Genomic DNA, 24873 nt, shown 5'->3' with positions numbered 1-24873 from the left:
CCACTACTCGGAATGCTCCAATAAATCAGGGACCCAACTTTCCTCTCTTTCTAATGCGTATAACACCCTTATAGGGTGATACATTCAATAAAACCATATCCCCAACCTGGAACTCTAACTCGGATCGTCATTTTTCAGCATAACTCTTATTTCGACTCTAGGCCATCTACAATCTCTGTCTGATCTGTTGAATGAGATCTATCGTCTCGAGGACTACCTCGGTCCTTCCCATGACCCTGTGGACGACCTCTCCCCAACACATTGGCGTATGACAGTTCCTTCCATAGAGAAGCTCGAAAGGTGGTGCACCAATGCTAGAATGATAATTTTTATTGTAGGAAAAATCAGCTAGAGGAAGGTAGGAGTCCCAACTCCCACCAAAATCGATGATGCAAGCCCTCAACATATCCTCGAGCATCTGGATGGTCCACTCACTCCGTCCATCAGTCTGAGGGTGATAAGTAGTGCTGAAAAGTAGTCTCGTACCCAACTCCTCATGAAACTTCTGCAAAAAAAATGAGGAGTAAACGACACATTGCGATCAAATACATTAGAGGCTAGTACCCCGTGACGAGCGAAAATCTCACACGTATACACGTCGGCCAGCCTCTCAGTAGAAGAACTCTCCCGAATGGCAAGAAAGTGGGCACTGTTGTTCAACCATTCAACGATAACCCAAATTGTATCAAAACCCTTGGTCTTCCTCGACAACTTGCCATACAGCCTCTGGTGCTCAGACTTGACCATCCGACATGTCAAACATCTCTCCACGTACCATGTTATCTCTTGTTTCATACATGGCCACCAGTAACTAAGCTTCAAGTCCCGATACATCTTTGTGGCTCCAAAGTGAATCAAGAACTGAGATTTATGAGTCTCCTCCAATAATATCTACCGAACTCCTCCAAAAAAAAGCACCCGTATCCGATCGTACCAGGTTAAAAGTTCCATGACTATCAGTAGAAAATCTGTCAATATCACCCTTGATCCTCTCCTACTTGTAATTTTCCCTCTTGCCCCCTTAGAGTCTCCCTGATCATAACCAAAAGTGGGTAGTCGATGCTCAACCTAAAAAATACTCTAGGACAGGAGTATTGGCCGCCTTGCAACTCAAAGCATCAACAGCCACATTAGCCTTCCCCGGATGATAGAAAATCTCACAATCATAATCCTTAACCACGTCAAGCCATCTTTGTTATCTCATGTTCAGATTCAGTTGATACATAAGATATCTCAAACTCTTGTGATCTATGTAGATGGTACAATGGACCCCATAGAGATAAAGTCGCCAAATCTTGAGAGCAAAAACCATCGCCCCAACTCCAAGTCATGCATCGAATACCTAGCCTCATGAGGCTTCAACTACCTGGATGCATACGCAATGACTCTACCTCTCTGCATGAGAACCACCCCTAAAATTGTAATCAACACATCAAAAAATACTACAAAAATCCTCAACACCCTATAGGAGGGTTAATATTGGGGCCTCGCATAACTTCCTTCACAGAGTCTCAAACGCAGCCAACTGCTCAGGCCCCAACCAAAATCCACACTCTTCTTTGTCAATCAGAATAGAAGAACAACAATATTTGAGAAATCCTAAATATATCTCCAATAATAACTAGACAACCCCAAAAAACTCCTAATATTAGATGGGGAATTTGGGACCTCCCACTGCATCACTGACTCCATGTTGGCCAGATTGACCAGAATCTCATTCAGATTGTGTCCCAAAAACTAGACCTCTAGTAACCAGAACTCACATTTGGAGAACTTGGCATAAAGCCTCTCCTGTCTAAGCACACCAAGTAACTCTCTAAGATGCTCCTTATGCTGCTCATTGGTCTTGGAGTAGACCAGAATATCATCAATGAAAATAATAACTAACCGATTAAGCATCGACCTACATACATGGTTCATCAGATCCATGAATGTTGCAGGTGCGTTGGTGAGCCCAAAGGACATCACCACGAATTCATAAGGACCATAACGAGTCTACAACACTGTCTTCTCTACGTCCTCCTCTCAAATTCTCATCTAGTGGTATACCGATCTCAAATCAATCATGTAGAACTAAGACGCACCCTGCAACTGATCGAAGAGATCATCATTCCTGTGGAGTGGGTAACGATTCTTCATTGTCAACTTATTCAACTCCCGATAGTTTATGCACATGCGATAAGACACGTCCTTCTTTCTCAAAAACATGATTGGTGCTTCCTAGGGCAAACTGATCGGTCTAATAAACTGCTTACCCAACAGCTCCTGAAGCCGAGAAGAGAAATCTTGCATCTCTGGTGGTGTGTGGCGATTCAATGTCGGAGCAATCGGGGCCACACCAAGGATTAGATCGATCCTGAACTCTACTTGTCTTACCAAAGGCACAATGGGTAAATCTTCTTGAAATACATGTGGAAACTATCTGACCATTGGCTCATCTAAAACCGAAGCTCTCCCCTCCTCCCAAGTGTCAACCATATAAGCATGATAACCCAAACACCCATGCTGAAGATACTGTCGAGCTCTGATAGCTAAACAAAAGGCCAAACCAACCCTGGTATACTCTCTATAAATAGTCAGTTCTCTCCCACTTGGGGTTCGAACTACCACCCGCTATCTCTCATAGTCTATCATGGCTCCAAATATACTCAACCAGTCCATCCCTACAATCATGCATACACCCCCCCCCCCATAATGATGAGAATCAAATCGATTGAATAAGACACCTCGTATATCTCCAAGGTATAATCCCGAAAAATGCCCAATGCATAAACCCCGTGTTCGTTAGCGATGGAAACTCATAACGGACACTCCAACTCCCCAAGAGTCATATAGAAATCCCTACTGAAGGACTGAGACACAAAGGTCCGACTCGCACCCGAGTTAAAAAGCACAAGAGCAGGCAAAGAAGGCACCAAGCAGAAATACAATCATAAGCATACAAGATAATAACTTGACAGAATAATAAATGAGGACATACTAGTAATAACTTCAGGTGCCACCTTCGCCTCCTATGCGGTGAGTTGAAAATCATGACCCCTGGCCTTCGGGGCCTCAACTCTCTCCTAGTGGCCATCCATAATCCTCAAAGTAGTCGGGGCTGGTGCCTGTACGAGCCTAGCAGCAAGAAAATGACATTTGGCCTCCACATGGTTAACCTGATCATAATGATAACAAATCCTGTTAATCAATAACGAAGCCTGCTAACGATAATCCCTCGTGAAATGCCCCTCCTTGCAACATTTGTGGCACCTAGCAGCGGATCGACATGCACCTTCATGTCCCTTCCTACACTTGCCACAGGTACGACAATTCTGACCTCCCGATCATGAATCAACGGGATTGATCCGCTTCTCTTTTTTCTGTCACTGAGTTGCGGTCTGCCTCTTTTCTCTCATCTAGGTCTCAATCTCAATCTCTCTCTTGTCGAGCAAAAGACTGCATCTCGGAAAGAGAACTGTATCGTTGGGTTCAAACAAACTCGTGGATCTATGTATTGAGCCTCCCCAATCAAATCCACAAGTGGATAATCCACAGATATCCTCATGCACATCATCGAAACAGAAGATCCATCCGACTTGCAGCTCAGGGCATCCACCACCACATTCGCTTAACCCGGATGGTAAAGGATCTCGCAGTCGTAGTCCTTGACTATGTCCAGCAACTTGCGCTACCTCATGTTCAGGTTCAGCTGATCCATAATATGCCTCAAACTCTTGTGATTCGTGTAGATAGTATAACGAACCCCATAAAGGTAATGCCTCCAAATCCTGAGAGCGAAAACCACCGCTCCCAACTCAAGATCATGCATGGGATATCTCGTCTCATGTGGCTTCAATTGCCGTGAAGCATACACTATCACTCATCCCCTCTACATGAGGATTGCTCCCAAAGAGGTCATGGATGCATCCCAGAAGACCACAAAATCCTCACCCTGAACTGATGGTACCCATACCTCAGATCTATCTTGGTAAACCAAGATGATCCCTACAACTGATCAAAGAGATCCTTAATTCGCGGAAGGAGATAACAGATCTTCATCGTCAAATTGTTCAACTCCCTATAATCGATGCACATCCGGTGTGAACCATCCTTCTTTTTGACGAGAAGAATCAGCGCTCCCCACGGAGAACTGCTTGGACGGATGAACTGCTTGCCTATCAGCTCCCGTAGCTGAGATGATAGCTCATGCATCTCAGATGGTGCCTATCGGTACGACGCCTTGGCAATAGGGGCCGCACCTGGCACAAGTTGGATCCTGAACTCGACCTGCCTCTCAGGAGGAACACTGGGTAACTCCTCCAGGAATACATCATCGAATTCCCTGACAACTGGAACATCCGCAACTGACACCTGATCTCCAACCCGCGTATCCACCACATAAGCCAAATAACCTGCACATTCGTGCTGAATATACTGCCGAGCCCTGACTGCCGAACGAAACCTTGAACCCAACCTGATGCCCTCTCCATAAATAACCAGTTCTCCCCCCACTAGGGGTTCGAACTACCACTCATTGTCGCAGTCGATAATGGCACCAAAACAGCTCATCCGGTCCATACCCACAATCACTCAGACATCCCCAATAGGAACAGGAATCAAATCAATTGGAAAGGGTACCCCAAAAATCTCAAGAACGCAACCTTGATAAATCGAAGAATCAGAAATCCTGTGTTCGTTGGCGATGGAAACTCGCAACAGACACTCCAACTCCCCAATGGGCATGACGAACTCCCTACTAAAAGCCCTACAAACAAAAGACCGACTCGCACCCGAGTCAAACATCACTAAAGCAGGTAAGGAGTTCACTAAGAACGTACCTAACAAAGGCACAAACATATAAGCATAAAATAAACATAATTAATCAGATATGGGATAGCAACATACCAGTCACAACATCTGGTGTTGTCCCGGCCTCCTCGGCAGTAAGCTGGAAAGCATGACCTTGAGCCCTCCGGGGCTCCGCCCTGCCCCGACTCCCGTCAGTGATCCTCAATATAGCTGGAACGGGGGCATGCGCCGACTTGGCGGCGAGCAACGGATAGTTGACCTTCACATGGACAACCTGATCACAATGATAATAAATCCTCATACTCAGAACCGGGGTGGACTGGCGGTAGTCCCTTGCAAAATGCCCCTCCTTGCCACATTTATGGAACCCACTACTAGATCGACATGCTCCAATATGAACCTTCCCGCACTTCCCACAAGTGCGGCCACGCAGACCTCCATACCTAGAATCGGCGGCCTTGAACCGCTTCGGCGCCGACTGCGACTGTGTCGGGGCCTACCTTTGCTCCTTCTACTAAAAATTTGTCTTAATCTCACACCACCTGGCGGCCTCTTGCAACTCCCGCATGGTATCACACCGCCGAGTAAAAACAAATTGCCTGATGTCCGTATTGAGCATGCTCAAATAACGGGTCATCTGAGCCTGCTCTGAAGCAAACTCAAGGCAAAACATCGCCCTCTCAGTAAACATCTGGGTGATCTCCTTCAACGACTCCGATCCCTGCCTCAGGTCAAAAAAAATCCTGAGCCAACCTCTCTCGCCCGACCCGAGGAATGTAGCGAGTGTGAAACATCTCCCTGAACTGATCCCATTATACCGTAGCCCTCTGCTCATCTGAGTATGATCCCTTAAACAACCTCCACCAATGCTTCGCTTCGGACCTCAGGAGGTTCAGAGCGTACCTGACCTTCTGGTCATCAAGACATGAACACGTGAAGAAACACCCCTCCACATTAGATAGCCACCTCATGGCCACAATCGGGTCCTAGAATCCATCGAAATTCAAGGGCTTCATATTATTGAAGTCCCGATACTGAAAGGCTCGTCCTGCCCCAACACTTGCAGCCACCACGGCTGTGGAGGCAGCAATAACAGTCGTCTCAGCAATGGCTGCGTAACGATCATCGAAGAACTCAATCACCGTGGTCTTGATAGACACGGACATCTTTGGAATCTGACCCCAGACAATAGCAACCACCTCCTTACGGATGATCTCCTTGACACGGTCCTCTGTTAATGTTGGCCCACCCTAACTGCCAGGTCCCGAACCCGACCCGGATCTGGTCTCAAATCATCTCGTAACCACCATACTGAAAATAGACCAGGAAGATATTAGAAAATCCACATAAATAATGGGGAACCAACTCCCAATGAATCCCTAGGGGTTGTGCCTTCCTTGCTACAAATATGGGTCCTGTGATTTCAGTAGTACAGGCCCATACTACCTTCCACACCTACCTGTGTTTGTCTCAAGGATCATCACAACACCTTAACAATACCCCTAAGCATAAATGAATGTGCAATCCTCACTCCTAAAGGGAAAGCTAAATATCTCACTACTTGTCGACTGACCCCTCGCGATGCATCCATGAAACTTCCACCAACCCTGCAGCACTCATGTATGTTAGCCATACATAACACTAGACCCTATAAACATTCGAATATCTAGTCCTACCCTAAGCCCTTCATCAAACAAGAACAGGAAATAAGGCCAAACCAAACATTCTCAGGCAATAAGATCTTAGTTATATATAACCATGATGCATACACTAAGAAACTACAGTAATGATGTCAATTTCATAAAAGAAAAGACCCTAAGTTATCAGGCATCATATAATGCGGCAATTCTATCGTGCAATTCCTGAAGATCCCTAGCCTATCACTAGCGTGTTGTTCTATATATCACAATATCAAATAACATGTTATTATGGGCTCTACTTATTGGCTCTGGCTGATCGTATACATTGCATCCTCATTTAGTATATTGAAAACCATTTGAAAATCATTTTGAAAATCTTTTCCTTAGTTTGGGACTGGATTCACTCGACTGTTCCTCCAATTCACTCAAACCAAGGCTCTGATACCAACTTGTAACATCCATAAAATTTTGAAAATTTTAAAACTTTTACATAACTCCATAAACCATCATTTATTACATATTGTTTTTAAAATAGGTTTCACATCAAAGTTTTTACTAGAAATCATAACAGGAAATACAAGGAGGTGCACAATCAAGCCTTCGCCTTTCCGCGATCATCTGAAATACCTGAAACACAACAAAAAACTGTAAGCCTAGAGCATAGAGTGTAACACCCAAAGTTTAGAAGGCCAAGAAAGGAAAGAAAACCCTAATTTTAAGGGGCGACTCGGCGAGTCCAAGGAGGAACTCGAAGAGTCCGAGCGGGATCCGGGTCGAGGAGTAAGTGACCGACTCGGCGAGTCGGCCAAAGAGACTCGGCGAGTCTGGTCTGTGCGAGGAAAACCGTGAATTCGGGACTTGGAGCCTATTTAAACGTCTCATTCTCTCCCCTAGGGTTCCTTTACTGCCTCTTTCACCCAGAACATCGAACCCTAAGCCCCATTGTTGCCTATTCAAGCTTCCAAGCCACTTTTGAGTGATTTGAAGGAAGAAGAAGAAGGGGGAATCATTGAAGCTTCAAGGATTGGCCTTGGATCTGAAGTTTGGGGAAACTTTCTGAGTTATTGAAGGTATTAAGTCATTTCCCTCCTTTAGATCTGTTTTGGTTGTGAGTTTTGGGGGCTTTTTAGCCATGATTAGCTACCCTTTTGAGTTAGAAGCCAGATATGAAGTTGCTACTTCGGATCTAAGCATATTATGGTCTTGAGAAGCATAAAGTATCTTCCCTTGAGTTGATTATGGAGCCTCTTTGCCTTAAACCCTAGTTTATGGTGTATTTTGCCTAGATCTCCTTCTCTACATGTAAAGTTTGCAACTTTACGTGAGGAATAGGCTTGGGAAGGGTAGATCTACAGTTTGGAGTCTATGCATGACTCAAAAGTCCTCTGCATGTATGGAGATCTGAATGGACTCAGCGAGTCCTTTGAGTGGACTCGGCGAGTAGCATGAAGATCTGGAGGAACTCGACGAGTGGGATGAACAACTCGTCGAGTCAGATGAAGTTGGGCAGGAACTCGGCGAGTTGGAAGAACAACTCGGCGAGTTTGTTCTTGGACTCGGTGAGTCAGGTCGCGAAACCCCCAAACCCTTCGAGTTGAGACTCGAATCAGTGAGTCGAATGGAGACTCGGTGAGTTGGACAGGTCAGGACTCGGAAATCGATAGACTCGACGAGTCATGGACTGACTCGGCGAGTCGAGTCAAGAATGGAAGAACTCTGAACAAATGAACTCGGCGAGTAGGGTTGACCTGTAAGGTTGACTTTGACCAGGACTATGACCAGAGTTGACTTGGTTGTCTTTCGGGGGTCAGTTGAACTCAGTGTTGCATTGATATTGGTAGCTCGGGGAGCGAGTGTAGCAGGAGTTCAGAGAGTGCCGGGCAGCGGCTAGTGGGATCGTCAGCAAGTTCAGTTAGTGCAGGTGAGTTTCCCTTTGTGTGAATGGGTCTAAGGCCACAATGTCGGCCCATGTAGTTATGAGTAGAAGACCCGGGGGTTAGCCCTAGGCACAGTATGCTAGAATGATATTCAGGACGAGGTCCAGTGGTAGCGGGCGGGTGCCCAAGGAATGGTTTATGTGATAGTTTATACTTGTTATCTGTGTGATACTTGTATGTGCCCGATAGGGAGGTGAGCGTGGGCGAGGTCCCGTAACTCACCAATAGCAGAGTGTGGATGGTGTTCCACATCTCACTGGCAGTAGATCAGGGGCGAGGCCTAAGTTAGGGAAGGAGTGAGAATGGGTTGGGCCCGTACCTCACTATCAGCAGGAGTATGGACGGGGTTCCATGACTCATCAGTAGCAAGACAAGGGTGAGGCCCAGAGACAGGTGAGGCCTTAGGACAAGATTCGTTAGTATGTGTTTAGCTTATGTGATGTGATATGTTTATCAGCTATTATATGTTAGCGGGCGAGGCCCTGTGACATGCGAGGCCTAAGTGAGACAGATCTGTATCCGAGCGGGGCTCGAAGTCAGGCGGGGCCTGGAGCGGCGGGGTCGTTGTAGCGGGGGAGGCCCGAGGTAAGGGGGCGAGGCCCAGGATAGCGGGCGTGGCCCAGTATGTGTAGTATGTGGTTATGCATGGTATGTGGTAGGGTGGGGAAGTCACTAAGCTTCGTGCTTACGGTTTTCAGTTTTGGTTTCAGGTACTTCCGGTAGCGGAGGGAAGAGCTCGGGGTGATCGCATGGCACACACCATAGATTAGACAGCCTGGGAATGTTTACTCTGATAACGAACATGTATTTTGGAAATTGAAACTCTGTTTACGTTTTGGAATGTTGAATTTTCTTAAAGTAATGTTTTATTAAAAGAAATTTTTAGTCTTGAATTTTGGGACGTTACATAGAGAGTCTTTCCCAAAATACCACCACATAAACATAACCAACAACAACATGCACATATGAGCGTTCATCCTAAATGGACCATTTCGCAGGGCCTTCAGCCTATCTGGACCGCTCCCGAGTCTTCAGCATGAGTGGATCGCCTCCCAGGGTCTACAACCTATCCAGACCGCTCATCGGGCCTTCGGCATGACTGGACAGCCTTGTAGGCCTATAGTCTATCTAGGCCGCCCTGAGTCTGTTGGGCTTCAGCACAAAGCAGGATCGCCTCAACCCAACCATAAACACACATGTCAACATATACATAACTCATAAACACATAATCAATCAATAGGCAAGCACATATCATACAAATCAATAAGCATAACATCATCCTATATACCAGGATACCAATCTAACATATCGTAACAGCATAATAGCATCCTAAGATAACCAAGATAACAATAAAAAATGGTCGATGTTGGTGCCTTTGACCCATAAGTACAGTGAGGAAAACTCACCTCACAAGCAGCACTGACTGATAAGATCTAACCCTTAAATCTCAGCTCCTGAATCGAATGCCTACAACCAACATGTGACCATCTCTATCAAAACACCAAAATACCCAAAATGCCCTCAATGCCAAACTTGGTAAACCATGGTAAAAGTCAAAGTCAATAGTCAAGGTCAACAGTCCATGTTGACCCAACACGTCGACTGCACCTAGCCACTTGTCGAGTTCCTTCAGTACTTAGAAAGTCAGGAAAACCCTAGCCAATTCATTGAGTTGGCTAGATAACTTGATGAGTTTTCCCCCTGTTAAGCACATTCAGATGATTCTTTCGATTCCAGGGACTCTAAGGCTCAGATTTAAACTCCATATGTGTCATAAAAGATAAAGTTTCCATCTTTATCCTTTGGGGCTACCCCACATGCTCAAAAGCACTTATCCAAGGCTTGAGAACTCAAAGGCTTAACCATTAAGCCCAAAACCCTAGAGATCTAGAACCCATCCTTTCCAGAAGATGTCATAACCTCAAAAATGTCCCAAAGATTGATGATTTATATACATGCATGTCCAATGCATGTCTTTTAGCCAAAATAGGCTAAAAGGGGGAAATATGCCATAAAACCCATGCATGGCATCAAAGCTTGACAAAAAGCAAGATCTAATCCACTATGAGGCCATCTTGCCCTGGAGATTCATAAAGTTGCAAACTTTATGAAGTCCATGCATGCAACAACCAAGAACAAAGAGGAAGAAGGGAAAAACTCAAGATCTAACTACATGTACAGATAAAAATCGGATCTTGAATACTCACAACAGTCCACAAAAGTGCCAAGCTGGAGACTAATGGCTTTGCTTGCTAGATCCTTGTTTCCTTCACACAAGCCTCTCATTCTTTGCTCCAAAATGCCACACTAACTCACAATATGAGAGGAAATGAAGATTAGGGCTCACAAGGTCAATATTAGGGTTTGGAGGCTGATAAGAGATCTACCTTCAAGACTTATATAGGGTGCAAACCCTAAAAATTTAGGTTTTCTCATCCAGCCGCCAACTCGTCAAGTTCTTCCTTACCAACTCGCCAAGTTGGCCAAAAAGGTCCGCGGCCCAAAAGCTTTCAACACGTCGAGTTGAGGCCATCTACTCGAAGAGTTTGAAGGGGATGTTTCCTTTCAAGAAATAAATCAAATACTTGAAAGTCGGGATGTTACATAATGTCTCAAAAGTCAAACTTGTAAACAGGTCCAAGATCACACCAATGTTTTCTGCAACTTCTTTGACATATGTAAGCTTTGTTGGGTAATGATGGCATAGCCGACCCCTTTAGCCTACCAGAACAAAATATTAAACAAACAGTAAAATGTAAAAACAAAACAAAATTATACATGAAAACAATATTATGAATTATGAAATACAACACAACAGCCAAAACAACAATTAATTAACCAAGAGCAAATCAGACCTTAATTTTAAGCTCCAATTTAGTTGCACAACTTTTTCATAATTATTTGTTGCCTGCAATATCAAGGAAACAAAAACACATATTTTGTTTGTGAGCTCCATCCATCGCCGCCTAACCACAACAAATATGAACAATCTGATACTTTAGGAAAAGAAAAATACAAAATGTAAAAGAATGCAAAAGGCTTAAGCTATCAATGCGCAAAGAAATCTAGGGATCGTGCTTTAAAGTAAATTCAAATACAGCAAGTTAAAACTAAAATCAAAATGTCGAGGTATCAAATCCATTAATTAACAAAAAAAAATGTTACTAACCCTCGTCGATTTAAGGTAAGTTCGACGGGAATGAAACGAAAGCATAGAACCCTAATTACTTGCTTACATGTATTTTACCGATTTCGTGTTCAAATATGTCTGAAACGGAAAAAAATCACAAAACTAAGTTACTTCAATCATTTTCCAAAGCATAAGCGAGAGACAATAGTAGTTAGTACCTTTGAAAGTGAAAAATTCGAAGCCGTTATTGATTGTAGATGAGCAGAGGAATCAAAAACCAATGACATACCCAATATTTTCAAATGAAATCAATAGAGTGAATGCGGATACCTACTGAAGCTCTTTTAACGGAGACGATGGTGAGAGAGGGACACTTTGATGGCTCGATATCTATCAAATTCTTGACTTCAATCATGGGTTTGAGGTCTCTTTCATCTTTCCTACTATACGTCATCATTGAGTACATATGCAACAACTCAAAATCGATTTTAGGGTTGTCCTATGCGATTGGGTGTGGTAGCCCTTGTCCGACGTCTTCTTCTCCCACCGGTGTTGATTTCAAATGGAATCGACAACAGATGGTGTCAAGGCACTTGCGGTTGGGAAGCTTGGCGGCCAGCTCGACAAAGATGGATGTCGGTGGCGCTGTAGCTAAAGGGGTAAACTGTGGTTGTACGTGGAAGCAGTGATGTTGTAGCTGAGCAACACTTCTGTATACAGAGAGGGGTAAAAGATCATAAGCCGATGAAGTTACTAGAGACAAGGAGGTAAAGTAAGCCGGTGATTGAGGCGGTGGAAATGTCTCATTGACCGGTCTTAGAATGAAGAACAGAGGTTTGGACCTAACAAGAAAACAGAAATAGGTAACTTGAAATCAGAGAGAGAACGATCGAGAGACGAAGAGAAAAAAAAAGAGGCGGTAGTCAAAGGTGACGGAATCAAAGGCAGTGAAGAGGAAGTGATAAGAGGCAGGTAGCAAAAGTCTAAAAACGGAAAAGTTTGGCGGTGGAAGCATATAAGCAAGGGAAAGGTGCAAAATATGACCACCAAAACCTATATGGTCAAAATGTAAAAGGAAGAAAGTTTGGTGGTGAATTCGAAAATCCAAAAGAGAACTGTACGTAAGGCTTCCCAGAATTCATGTTATATATATATATATATATATATATATATATATATATATATATATATATATATATATATATATATATATATATATATATGAATGAGTTCTATGTAAAACAAATAACTAGGGCAACATCTACCGGAACCAATAATCAAATGACACGTGTCCATTTCTTTCTTCATAAGTAATGTATTGTGAAAGTTATTGTGGAAGTGATGTGTTGTCATGTTTTCATTGGTTCAAATATGTGTTGCCTCAATCATTCATTTTCCATATAACTCTTCCCTCTATATATATATATATATATATATATATATATATATATATATATATATATATATATATATATATATATATATATATATATATATATATATATATATATATATATATATATATATATATATATATATATATAATGTCTCGACTTTGATCCTTGCCCTTCCCCTTTTTAACTCGTGGCTTTTAGACGAGTACATGAAAACCGACATATACATTGACAAAACCAGTACATGAAAACAAGTTTTTCCATTGTTTGGATTTCCTTGATATAGATACTTGAAAGTATGAAAAACTTAGGAATTAAATTGTTAAAAATGTTCATAAAAATAACTTAAATTCCTATTATAACGTTTTCTTGTCATCATTTCACTTTTCAAAACATCGACTTCTTTCTATATAATATAGAAGTCATCTACTATATTCATGTAATATGTTTGAAAGTTTGTGCAGTAAAGCAATTGTAATTTTTTTTCCTATTTTTGCATCACATGCATCTGGAAGATTAACAACTCGTTGAAGTCAAGATTCAGACAACATACAATGTGTTTGAAGTTACTTTATACATATTTATGATACCTGATATAAAATAGTAATATTTGTGACTAGAGCTTTGTAAAGAGAAATAGCTTTATATTTCATCTTTAAGGCGATATTTGGCATGCTACCCAAAAAAGTTATCTTTTAATTTAATAAACTATCTCAAGCTAGTTGGTCAATAAGCTAATTTATAAACTATTCTCGGATTACAAGATACAATAAACTATTTTATGGTTTTACCAAACTTAAAATTAATAAACTAATTTACTTTTACTGAACTTTCTTCTCTAAAAAATGAGACTTGCGAATATAAAAGAAGATATTTAAAACATATTTAATAATTAATAAGAACTAAGTAATCCTTTACATTCTATACTATCCATACACCAACATAACTAAAATATAACTTTTTTGAGAAATCAATGCTCTAGTCGATTAAAACAAAGAAGCTTCTCTCTCTCTCTCTCTCTCTCTCTCTCTCTCTCTCTATATATATATATATATATATATATATATAGAGAGAGAGAGAGAGAGAGAGAGAGAGAGAGAGAGGGAGAGAGTTTTGAAAGTCCATATGGTGCAAAGAACAGTATTGAAGGTGCAACTATCATGCGAAAAATCTAAGAAGAGGATCCTCCGATCAGTTTCTGGTGTCCAAGGTAGTTAGTGATCCATTATATCTGTACAAATAACTATTTTTATTCTAGCTTATCAGTAATACATATGAGTTGGAGAGAATTGGGTGAAAAATTAAACATTTGTTCTTTCTCTTCAAATCCTTCCAAATTGGAAGGAAAGTAGGATCATTCCATATTTTTTCACTTTCTTTCTTTAATGAAACTTAATTCTTTTATTTTCCTCTTATTTCCATCAATTTCCTTTCGTTTCTGTCTTTAAGTTGAATTCGAGAATAGGGTGTAAAGTTATGTTGATATTAAAAGTAATAAAATCACTGCAAAACTTTCAACACAATCACATGGAGCTATAAGATTTAACTTTTAGAAGATAAATACTTGTTGAAAACTAGCATTTTGTTTATAATTTATTGTCTTGTTTTTTTTATTCAAGAAGTGACAAGTTGTAAGTACAATATAATCTTACCCTGTGTTAGCTTAATTGATTTTAGGCGTGGATAAGATTGAAATGGATGTAGCCAAAGGAACTGTAACTGTAACGGGAGATGCAGATCCATATGAGATTATTTTACGAACAAAGAAGGCTGGAAAATTCGTGGAAGTGGTGACAATTGGACCTCCTCCTGCACCTCCAAAGAAGCCGGAGGAAAAGAAACCTGAGGAAAAGAAACCAGCAGAGAAAAAAACAGAAGAAAAGAAACCCAAAGAAGATGTTCAAATTCTTCCATATAATATGCACATCCCACAGGATTGTGTTGTTTGTCGACAAATGACCATGGAACATATGAATCATTGGGAGGGACGAGACTCCAATTGTACCATTATGTGACTTTTTGTGAATTAGAGATTGTTGCGTCACTATTTTAATTTCATCGTGACATTAATTTTTGAAATATGATGTGTATGGTTCCCAAATATAAAGGGTGTATATTGGGCTCTCCAAGTGCCTTTCATCCAAAACAACAAAATATATATATATATATATATATATATATATATATATATATATATATATATATATATATATATATATATATATATATATATATATATATATATATATATATATATATATATATATAACGAAAAATATTAGATAGTGTAGGAGTATTGTTTACCAAATGGCTTGTAGCTAGCCTAGGATTATTAGATGTTTATGGAAATGTATCCTTCATCATTGGTTGAGAGTTCAAGTCTTTCCTAAAACTAGTCATTTACAAACTCAAACAAACTAGATTCTCTAAGAATAAGGAAATCAAACAACCTCATAATTTCCTTTTTAATCACCTTCATAGATGATAAACAAAACCTAATCTAATAAAACTAAATTGATCCATGCATAATGAATGATCATGTTCAAAAAATAATGAGAAAAAGAAAGGAGAAGTTGTCGGAGAACAAAGTAAGAAATGTTAGAAAAATTAAGGTAGAAACGGAATTAGATGATCACTGGATTTCTTCATGGATTTCTTCAAGGATAGTATCGGTTTACTTTCCAAATTGATATTTCTTCTTATGTCTGGAGAAATTCAACATAAGATAATCCTTAAAGGGATAATCAAAGTTCTAGGCACAGAAGATTAATAAAAAAAAACGAGAGAGAGAAGATGATGTGATAAATTCGCATGTCTCAAAAAACGAGAGAGAAATCAAATATCTCTCATAATTCGAACTGCTTTTAGATAAGGCGGTTAAAGGTGGATAACTACACAAAATTACATTGAAACTCCCTAAATTTTAATAAATTCAACTAAGGTCCCGAAGTAATTTTGTATCGGGATCAATCTAGACAAATATAAGTGTGTATACCCGCACCTCCATGCTTGTATTAAAACAAAGATATGATCCCTTTTGAGACATGTCTAAATTCCATTACACAAAGAGAACCAGTGACACTAAAATTGGAACAAGAAATCGATCCTTCAGTTTGTCCTTTGTCACTCTTGTTCTCTTTTTGCCGTTTTGCGATGCAATGATACGTCTATGTGTAGCTGATGGGCCTCTTGTTTTTTAAACTCTGCAAGGTAACTTTCCATTGGGCTCTTTTTGTTTAGGTATTGGGCTACCATATTGATGCTTTGGACAGAGTCTCAACTCACAACTTCAACTACTCTTTTATTACATTGAAGACTTTTGTTAGCTTCACTTCTGTTTTGGCCAGAAATATACGGCTTCGTGGCTGCAATTTTGTTGCATTTTGACTGCTGTAAATTAGTTCTTTGATCAATGCACTATTGTTGGGCCAAAAATGATAACGAAATGGGCTGAAATATATTTGAATTTTCAAGTTAGGCTGCTGAAATGGATGATCATGGCTGGAATAGTCGTTCAGTTTGCTACGTTTGTTTTTACCGGAACCATATCTTTAATTTACTCAACTTAAAATGCATATTCTAGACAAAAATACTTTACTCAAAAGTTTTATTAAATTTGAAATATATACTATTAAATTTTGAGAATAGAATAAGATAACTAATAGCTAAATTTCAGAAGAAACATATTTGACGTCATTTAACGTTAAAAATCTATCTTTATGGAAAGTTTGCAGCCTCCAATAATACGCCTCTCATCTACGTCGCTATTTCGTCCGTAAACAACGTCAGGAAACCTCATCCCCTCCAATATAAAACTCCGTTCCTGCAACCCTTTACTTAACCAACCAACACTTCATTTCTACAATGTCTTCTAAAACTAAATCCAAAATTCCCACCGTCAAAACCATCGTCTCCACCATCGGCTCCGTCGCCGCCGCAGCAGTGGTGATACGCAGCGTCGCCCGTGATTACTTGCCCCGTGAATTCAGAAACTACCTTTATCTCGGTGTTCGAAATTTCATCAACAAATTCTCCACACACCTGACCATGATCATCTACGAATCCGAGGGGTTTCAGGACAACGAAATATACAACGCCACCGAACTCTACGTCGCTGCTAGAATGTCTTCGGATATCCACCTTATAAAGGTCACCAAAACTCCTAACCAGAATAACATCGCGGTTGCCATAGAAGTCAACGAAGAATTCACCGATATTTTCAACGGAGTCAATCTCTACTGGTCTTTGGTTTCAAAGAAGACGCCACATAGACATACTCGCAGTCAAGATGGAATGAATCATTCTTCCCGAACTGATATCCGATCATTTGAACTCACGTTTCATCGGGATCACAAAGATATGGTGTTGAATGAATACTTGCCGTTTGTACTTAAGGAGGCGGAGATAAAGAAACAGGAACAGAAAACCTTGAAGCTATTCACTGTCACCCCAACCTCTTCATATTCAAGACCCACCACATGGACGTCGGTGAATCTTGATCATCCGGCGAACTTTGCCACGTTAGCAATGGATGACGATATGAAGGAGAACGTGATGAAGGATTTGGATAGATTTGTGGAGAGGAGAGAGTATTATCGGAAAGTAGGAAAAGCATGGAAGAGAGGTTACCTGTTATATGGTCCTCCAGGGACAGGAAAATCAAGCTTGATCGCAGCCATGGCGAATCACTTGAATTTTGACATCTATGACTTGGAGTTGACTGACGTTAAATCAAACTCGGAGCTGCGGACGTTGCTGGTGGCAACTGCTAACCGATCAATACTGGTGGTGGAGGACATTGATTGCTCCGTGAAGTTCCACGATCGGGAAGCTGCAGAGGCGGCGAGAGCCTTAGCTCAGAAAAAAGGAAAGCTGCTCCCTGGAGAAGAAAAAAACGTAACTTCAGCCATATTCCAAAACCACGTACTTATATATATTTACTTATTTGCCATTCTTATTCTAATTCCTTTGTTCAGGTAACTTTGTCGGGGTTTCTTAATTATATCGATGGATTATGGTCAACTTGCGGAGATGAAAGAATTATCATATTCACGACAAACCATAAGGACAAACTTGATCCCGCTCTTATTCGTCCTGGTCGTATGGATGTTCATATACACATGTCATATTGTACGCCATGTGGATTTCGTCAGTTGGTTTCTAACTATCATGGAATCACTGATCATACTCTTTTTAAACAAATTGAGGATTTGATGTGCGAAATAAATGTTACTCCAGCTGAAATAGCAGAGCAACTACTCAAAAATGATGACATTGATATTGTTTTCGATGGTCTCATTGAGTTCTTTGATGTGAAGAGGAAGGAGAACGAAGAGGCGGAGGCCAAGGCAAAGAAGATGAAGGAGGAGAAGGAAGAGCTAGCTACAAAAGATGACGAAAAGAACCAAAAAAGTGGTTGAAATGAACTTTATTTTTGCATAATAAAAATACTAAGTGTGCGTATTGAAAATAGGTTAATATATAAGACGGAATGGCAGAGTCATTAACTTGTTCACATGCACTGAGACTACGACACATAGCCGAAGTCAGCAAATTTCGATTTGAATCTTTGATAATCACATAGTTCTGCTTACCTGTATGTCGATGCTTGTAAAAAGAAATTCAGAATATGAGCTAGATGTTTGGTTCATTTCTACTTTGTATTTTTTTTATTACTAATTGCTGTAGTGGTTGTAAACTTTTGTTTCTATACAAATGTTTGAACCCATGATGATATGCAATCTTCTTGTAAATGAATATTATGATCTATAGGAATGTTATTTTTGATGTTTTGGGGGTATATTGTCAAATGGGTTCATTTCATTTAAGATTTTTCTCCATTTATATGATTTATAATTTATAGAGTTGATCAACTAAGCATGACAATAAAATGATTTCATTAAATTACTTCATCAACTTTATTATTTTATTTATTTTATTAGATCGTAATTCCGTGAGTTACTACTAGAATACTTGTTTTTAGCTACCAAAATATTTTTGTAGGTAATTTTCATCCAATTTCCAACAATTTAAAACAAAAGAAGAGTACAACAAAATTTCGAACCATATAGCTATTGATATAGAAACAACAAAAGTTTGTTCGGAAAAGCAACGGAAATTTCCTACAAAAAACCAATGGAATATTAATTAATATTTAAAAGTACTATTTTGTAGGAAATCTATTCGAAATATAAATAGTGTGAAATGAAATCCCCCTCCCCCTTCTTTCTTTTTGCCTTTCCCCCATTTTCTTTTAAATATTATTATTATTATTATTATTATTATTATTATTATTATTATTATTATAACAATCATTATTTCATACTATAAGTAATATAATTATAATAATAACTATTTTATATTATTATTAATTATAATATAAGAATTATTATTCCAAAAATATAGTGATGGATATAGAAACAACAAAAACTATATTATTACCAACACAATACATACTAGAAAATTACATCAAATTAAACTTTTTTGAGAGACAAAATCATTAGAAACTTGTTGGAATTGACCGTAAGAATTCCAGTAGAAAAAAGATTTGTCTGAAATCTATAGGAAAAATTGTGTCAAGAAGCATTGTTGGAAATTTGTGACATAATATTATGTCAGAAATTTGTTAGATATTTCGTTGAAATTTTGTAGGAACTGTGTTTCAGAGTCCTTTTCCAACAAACCAATTTTGTTGGAACTTTGGGGCTAATCTTTATTTCCTACTAAATACCAACATAGGTAACCTTTCCATTTTCTAGTAGTGAGTAAACAAGCAATTAGATATTTGTAAATAAATTAATATATGTTTTTATAATTAAATGATTTATCAAAAATAGGAGTTCATACTCATATTATTAACATGTTATATGTCACATGTACTATTTTTTTTTATTATAAGAATTTTATAAACGCAAAATTACCAAACAGCTAAAAGGTTACATGATACAATTCGAATACTAGGAGAGCAGCATCAATCATACCAATCTAAAGAATTAGAATTGGATCTATGTTGTAACTAATTAAAAGAGATGATTTGTATATCATCCGCCGTATTCATCAGAAACTCAAAAACGTGCTTAAACACCAAATCATTACGTGTCCTCCAAATGACCAAAATAAAGTGTAGATCAAAGAGCAACATAATTTCCTATCATTCTTGCTCATATTCAAATTATTCATTCCAACCATGTACTTGAAGTTTGTTTCCGATATAACTCTGGAAAAAACAATTAGGGGAAATGAAAATGGTTGACTAACAGTGTGCTTGACAATAAATGTTTAGGAGCTTGAGATTTTAGTTTTCAAAATAAAATACTCGAATTTAAAAAAAAAATGTTTGAGAGTACGATTTTAAAATTTTGTATTAGAACAAAAATGTTATACTCAAAAAACATTTACAAGTAGAGTGTAAAAGTTTATGTCTATTATAACTAGCTTACTAAATTACCATTAATAAAATCGTCTATCTTTATTCAAATTTCATTTTTTTTAATTTACATTTTTCAAAAACTACATCTTTTCAAACAGAAGTTACACTATAAGTTATTTTTCCAAACATATATTTTCTCTAATTAAAAACTAATAAATTCTAAAATGCATTTATGTTATTCTATGAAACAGTCTCATCGATATGGAACAATGAAACCAACCTACCGGTATGAGAGAAGAATCGATCTCATTGATATGGGAGAATGAAACAAACTTAATGATATAAGAGTACCAAATGTTCCAAACTAATATGAGAGTATGAGGTTTCTTAATTATATTGATGGATTATGGTCCATTTGTGGAGATGAATGGATCATCATATTCACCACAAACAATATGGTCAAACTTGATCCTGCTCTTATTCGTCCTGGTCGTATGGATGTTCATATACACATGCCATATTATACGTCATGTGGATTTTGTCAGTTGGTTTCTAACTATCTTGGAATCATTGATCATACTCTTTTTAAACAAATTGAGGATTTGATGTGCGAGATAAATATTACTCCAGCTACCAAGGCGAAGAAGATGAAGGTGGAGAAGGAAGAGCTAGCTACAAAAGATAACGAAAAGAATGAAAAAAGTGGTTGAAACGAACTTGTTTATGCATTATAAAATAGTAAAAATAGTAAGTATGTGTATTGAAAGTAGGTATAATATATAAGACGGAATGGCAAAGAGTTCTTAACTTGTTCACATCCACTAAAACTATGACACATAGCCGAAGTTAGCAAATTTCGATTTGATTCTTTCACAATCATGTAGGTTCTTGTTAGTCGTATGCAGATGCTTGTAAAAAGAAATTCTTAATATGAGCTAGATGTTTTTGGGTTCATTTTATTTTATATTTTTTAAATATTCGTAAAATAACTAAAATGTATTCTATTACTAACTGTTGTTGTGGTTGTAAATTTTTGTTTCCGTATAAATGTTTGAAGCAATGATGAAATGCTATCTTCTTGTAAATGAATATTACGATTTAAAGGATTTTTATTTTCTTGTTATGGGGTATATTGTCAATTGGGTGCATTTCATTCATGATTTTTCTCCATTTATACGATTAATAATTTATACAATTCATCAACTAAACAGGACAATAAAATGATTTCATTACATTACTACCTCAATTTTATTATTTTATTATTTTATTTATTTTATTACATTGTAATTAAGTGAGTCACTACTAGAATATTTGCTTTTAACTACAAAAAATACCAATGAAAATATTTTGTAGGTAATTTTCATCCGATTTGCAACAAACTTGAAACAAAAGAAGAGTATCAAATATATAGCCATGGATATAAAAACAAAAAGTTCGTCAGAGAAGCGTTGGAAATTTACTAAAAAACCAATGAAATATTAATTAATATTTAAAAATACCATTTTGTAGGAATATATAGGAAATATAAATAGCGGGAAATGAAAATGTCCCCCCCCCCCTCTTTTCTTTTTGCCTTTCCCCATTTTTCTTTTAATTATTATTATTATTATTATTATTATTATTATTATTATTATTATTATTATTATCATCATCATCATCATTATAAACATAAAAATTATTATTCCATACTATAATTAATATAAATATAATAATAACTATATTATATTATTATTAATTATAAGTATAAAAATTATTATTCCAACATTATAGTGATGGATATAGAAACAACACAAACATTATTTTTACCAACACAAGACCTACAAATAAATACATCAAATTAGACTCTTTTGAGATACAAAACCATTGGAATTTTTTGGAATGGACTATAGGAATTCTGTCAGAAAAAGGATCCGTAGGAAAAATTGTGTCAGGAAGTATTGTTGGAAATTTCTACGAAATATCCAATTAGAAATTTGTTAGACATTTCGTTGGAATTTTGTAAGAATTGTGTTTCCCACAACCCTTTTCCAACAAGCAACTTTCGTTGGAACTTTGGGCTAATCGTTGTTTCCGACTAAATACCAACACAATAATTTGTAGGCAATCTTCCCATTTTCTAGCAGTGAGTAATCAAATACTTAGATCTTTGTAAATAAATTAATGTATGCTTTCATATAAAATTAAATGATTTATCAAAAATAGAAATCCATACTCATATCATTAACACAGTATATGTTACATGTACTATTTTTTTAACATAAGAATTTTATAAACGCAAACTAGCAAGAAGCTAAAAGGTTACATGATACAAGTTAGATATCTAGGAGAGCAGCATCAATCATACCAAGCATCAATCATACCAATCTAAAGAATTACAATCATGTTTTAACTAATTAAAAGAGTTGATTTGTATATCATCCGTCGTCTTCATCAGAAACTCAAAAACGTGCTTAAACACCAAATCATTACGCGTCTTCCAAATTTACCAAAATAAAGTGTAGATCAAAGACCAACATAATTTCCTATACTTCTTGCTCATATTCAAATTATTTATTCAAACCATGTACTTGAAGTCTGTTTCCGATATAACTCTGGAAAAAACAATTAGGAGAAATGAAAAAGGTTGACTAATGGTGTGTTTGGCAAAAAAATGTTTAAGAGCTTGAGATTTTAGTTTTCAAAATAAAATACACGAATTAAAAAAAATGTTTCAGAGTACGATCTTAAAATTTTGTATTAGAACAAAAATGTTATAATAAAAAAAAACATTTTCAAGAAGCATTGAAAATAAAGCTAATGTCTATTATAACGAACTGACTAAATTACCTTTAAAAAATCATCTATTTTTCTTTAAATTTCATTTGTTGTGATTTACACTTTTCAAAAGCTACATATTTTCAAATAGAAGTTACACTATCAATTATTTTTTTTTCCAAACATATCCTTACTCTAATTAAAAACTAATAAGTTCTAAAATGCGTTTATCTTATTCTATGAAACGGTCCCACCGATATGTAAGAATGAAACCAACCTACCGATATTAGAGAAGAACCGGTCTCATCGATATGGGAGAATGAAACAAACATATTGATATGAGAGAACTAAATGTCCGTAATAATATGAGAGTATATGGTTTCTTAATTATATTGATGGATTATGGTCAAGTTGTGGAGATGAAAGAATCATGATATTCACCACAAACCATAAGGACAAACTTGATGCTGCTCTTATTCGTCCTGGTCGTATGGATTTTCATATACACACATCATACTGTACGCCATGTGGATTTCCTCAGTTGGTTTCTAGCTATCATGGAATCACTAATATACTCTTTTTAAACAAATTGAGGATTTCATGTGCGAGAAAAATGTCACTCCAACTGAAATAGCGTAGAAACTACTCAAAAATGATGGCCCTGATATTGTTTCCGAAGGCCTCGTTGAGTTCTTTGATGTGAAGAGGAAGGAGAACGAAGAGGCGAAGGCCAAGGCGAAGAAGATGAAGGAAGAGAAGGAAGAGCTAGCTACAAAAATAACAAAATTAAAGAACGAAGAAAGTGGTTGAAACGAACTTCTTTCTAAATAATAAAACAGTAAATTTGTGTATTGAAAGTAGGTTTAATATATAATATGGAATGGCAGAGAGTCCCTAACTTGTTCACATGCACCGAAACTATGACAAATAGCCGAAGTCAGCCAATTTCGATTTAAGTCCTTCACAGTCACATAGGTTCTTCTTAGTCTTATAAAGATGATTGTAAAAGGAATTCATAATATAATCTAGATTTTTATGGGTTCATTTTTACTTTCCATTTTTTAATATTCATAAAATAACTAATATACATTATATTACCAACTGTTGTAGTGGTTGTAAATTTTTTATTCCATACAAATGTTCGAATCAATGATGATATGCAATCTTCTTGTAAATGAATATTATGATTTAAAGGATTGTTATTTTTATGTTATGGGGGTATATTGCCAAATGGGTTCATTTCATTCATGATTTTTCTCCATTTATATGATTAATAATTTATATAAATCATCAACTAAATGACAATTGTAACATCCCAATTTCAAAGAATGATATTTTAGGGATTTTTAAGCAATTAAGAAAGCCTACTCGACGAGTTGGAGGCCCCAACTCATCGTGTAGAAACCAAGAAGGGTCGCGTATTCTGGAGAACCTACTCGATGAGTTAGAGCTGATTATGAGAAACCCTAATTTTTAGGGTTTGCACCTTATTTAAAGGACCTTAAGTCCTCCCTCCAGCCTCCCTTACCACCTTCACGTCCAAAAACAAACCCTAATTGAGCTAACCTCCAATTTTGAGTGTGTGTGTGTGTGTGAGGCTAAATAGTGTGTGTTTGGAGCATTTCTTGAAGAGACTTGAAGATTGAGAAGCTTGGAACGAGAAAGGGCTTGTAGATCCAACATCTACTTTCGTTTTGGCATTCATTTGAAGGTAAAAAGTCATTACCTTGATCATTTTCTTGTTAGGTCTCTTCATTCAAGAGTTTAGGGTCATTTATTGAGCATGTTCTAAAGTGAAGAGTTCATATCTGGACTCCTCTAGGCCCTCATGGACATAAAGTTCTTGACTTTATCAAGA

The 24873-nt window shown here is 37.7% G+C and overlaps 2 protein-coding genes across 2 annotated transcripts; both read left to right on the top strand.

Moving 5' to 3' along the window:
* The first annotated feature begins 14010 nt into the window (after window positions 1–14010).
* On the top strand, window positions 14011–14986 carry LOC111897354 (heavy metal-associated isoprenylated plant protein 43). The gene is made up of 2 exons (XM_023893308.3): window positions 14011–14102; window positions 14570–14986. The coding sequence occupies exons 1-2, from the start codon at window positions 14018–14020 to the stop codon at window positions 14905–14907; spliced, it is 423 nt and encodes a 140-aa protein (XP_023749076.2). The 5' UTR covers window positions 14011–14017; the 3' UTR covers window positions 14908–14986.
* Window positions 14987–16641: 1655 nt separating this feature from the next.
* Window positions 16642–18542, top strand: LOC111897373 (AAA-ATPase At3g50940). The gene is made up of 2 exons (XM_023893330.3): window positions 16642–17788; window positions 17869–18542. The coding sequence occupies exons 1-2, from the start codon at window positions 16757–16759 to the stop codon at window positions 18310–18312; spliced, it is 1476 nt and encodes a 491-aa protein (XP_023749098.1). The 5' UTR covers window positions 16642–16756; the 3' UTR covers window positions 18313–18542.
* Window positions 18543–24873: the final 6331 nt, after the last annotated feature.

This window comes from Lactuca sativa, chromosome 2 (assembly GCF_002870075.4).
Source record: "Lactuca sativa cultivar Salinas chromosome 2, Lsat_Salinas_v11, whole genome shotgun sequence".
Classification (NCBI taxonomy): domain Eukaryota; kingdom Viridiplantae; phylum Streptophyta; class Magnoliopsida; order Asterales; family Asteraceae; genus Lactuca; species Lactuca sativa.
Note: the sequence above shows the minus strand (reverse complement) of the source record. Positions and strands in the feature narration are given on the sequence as shown.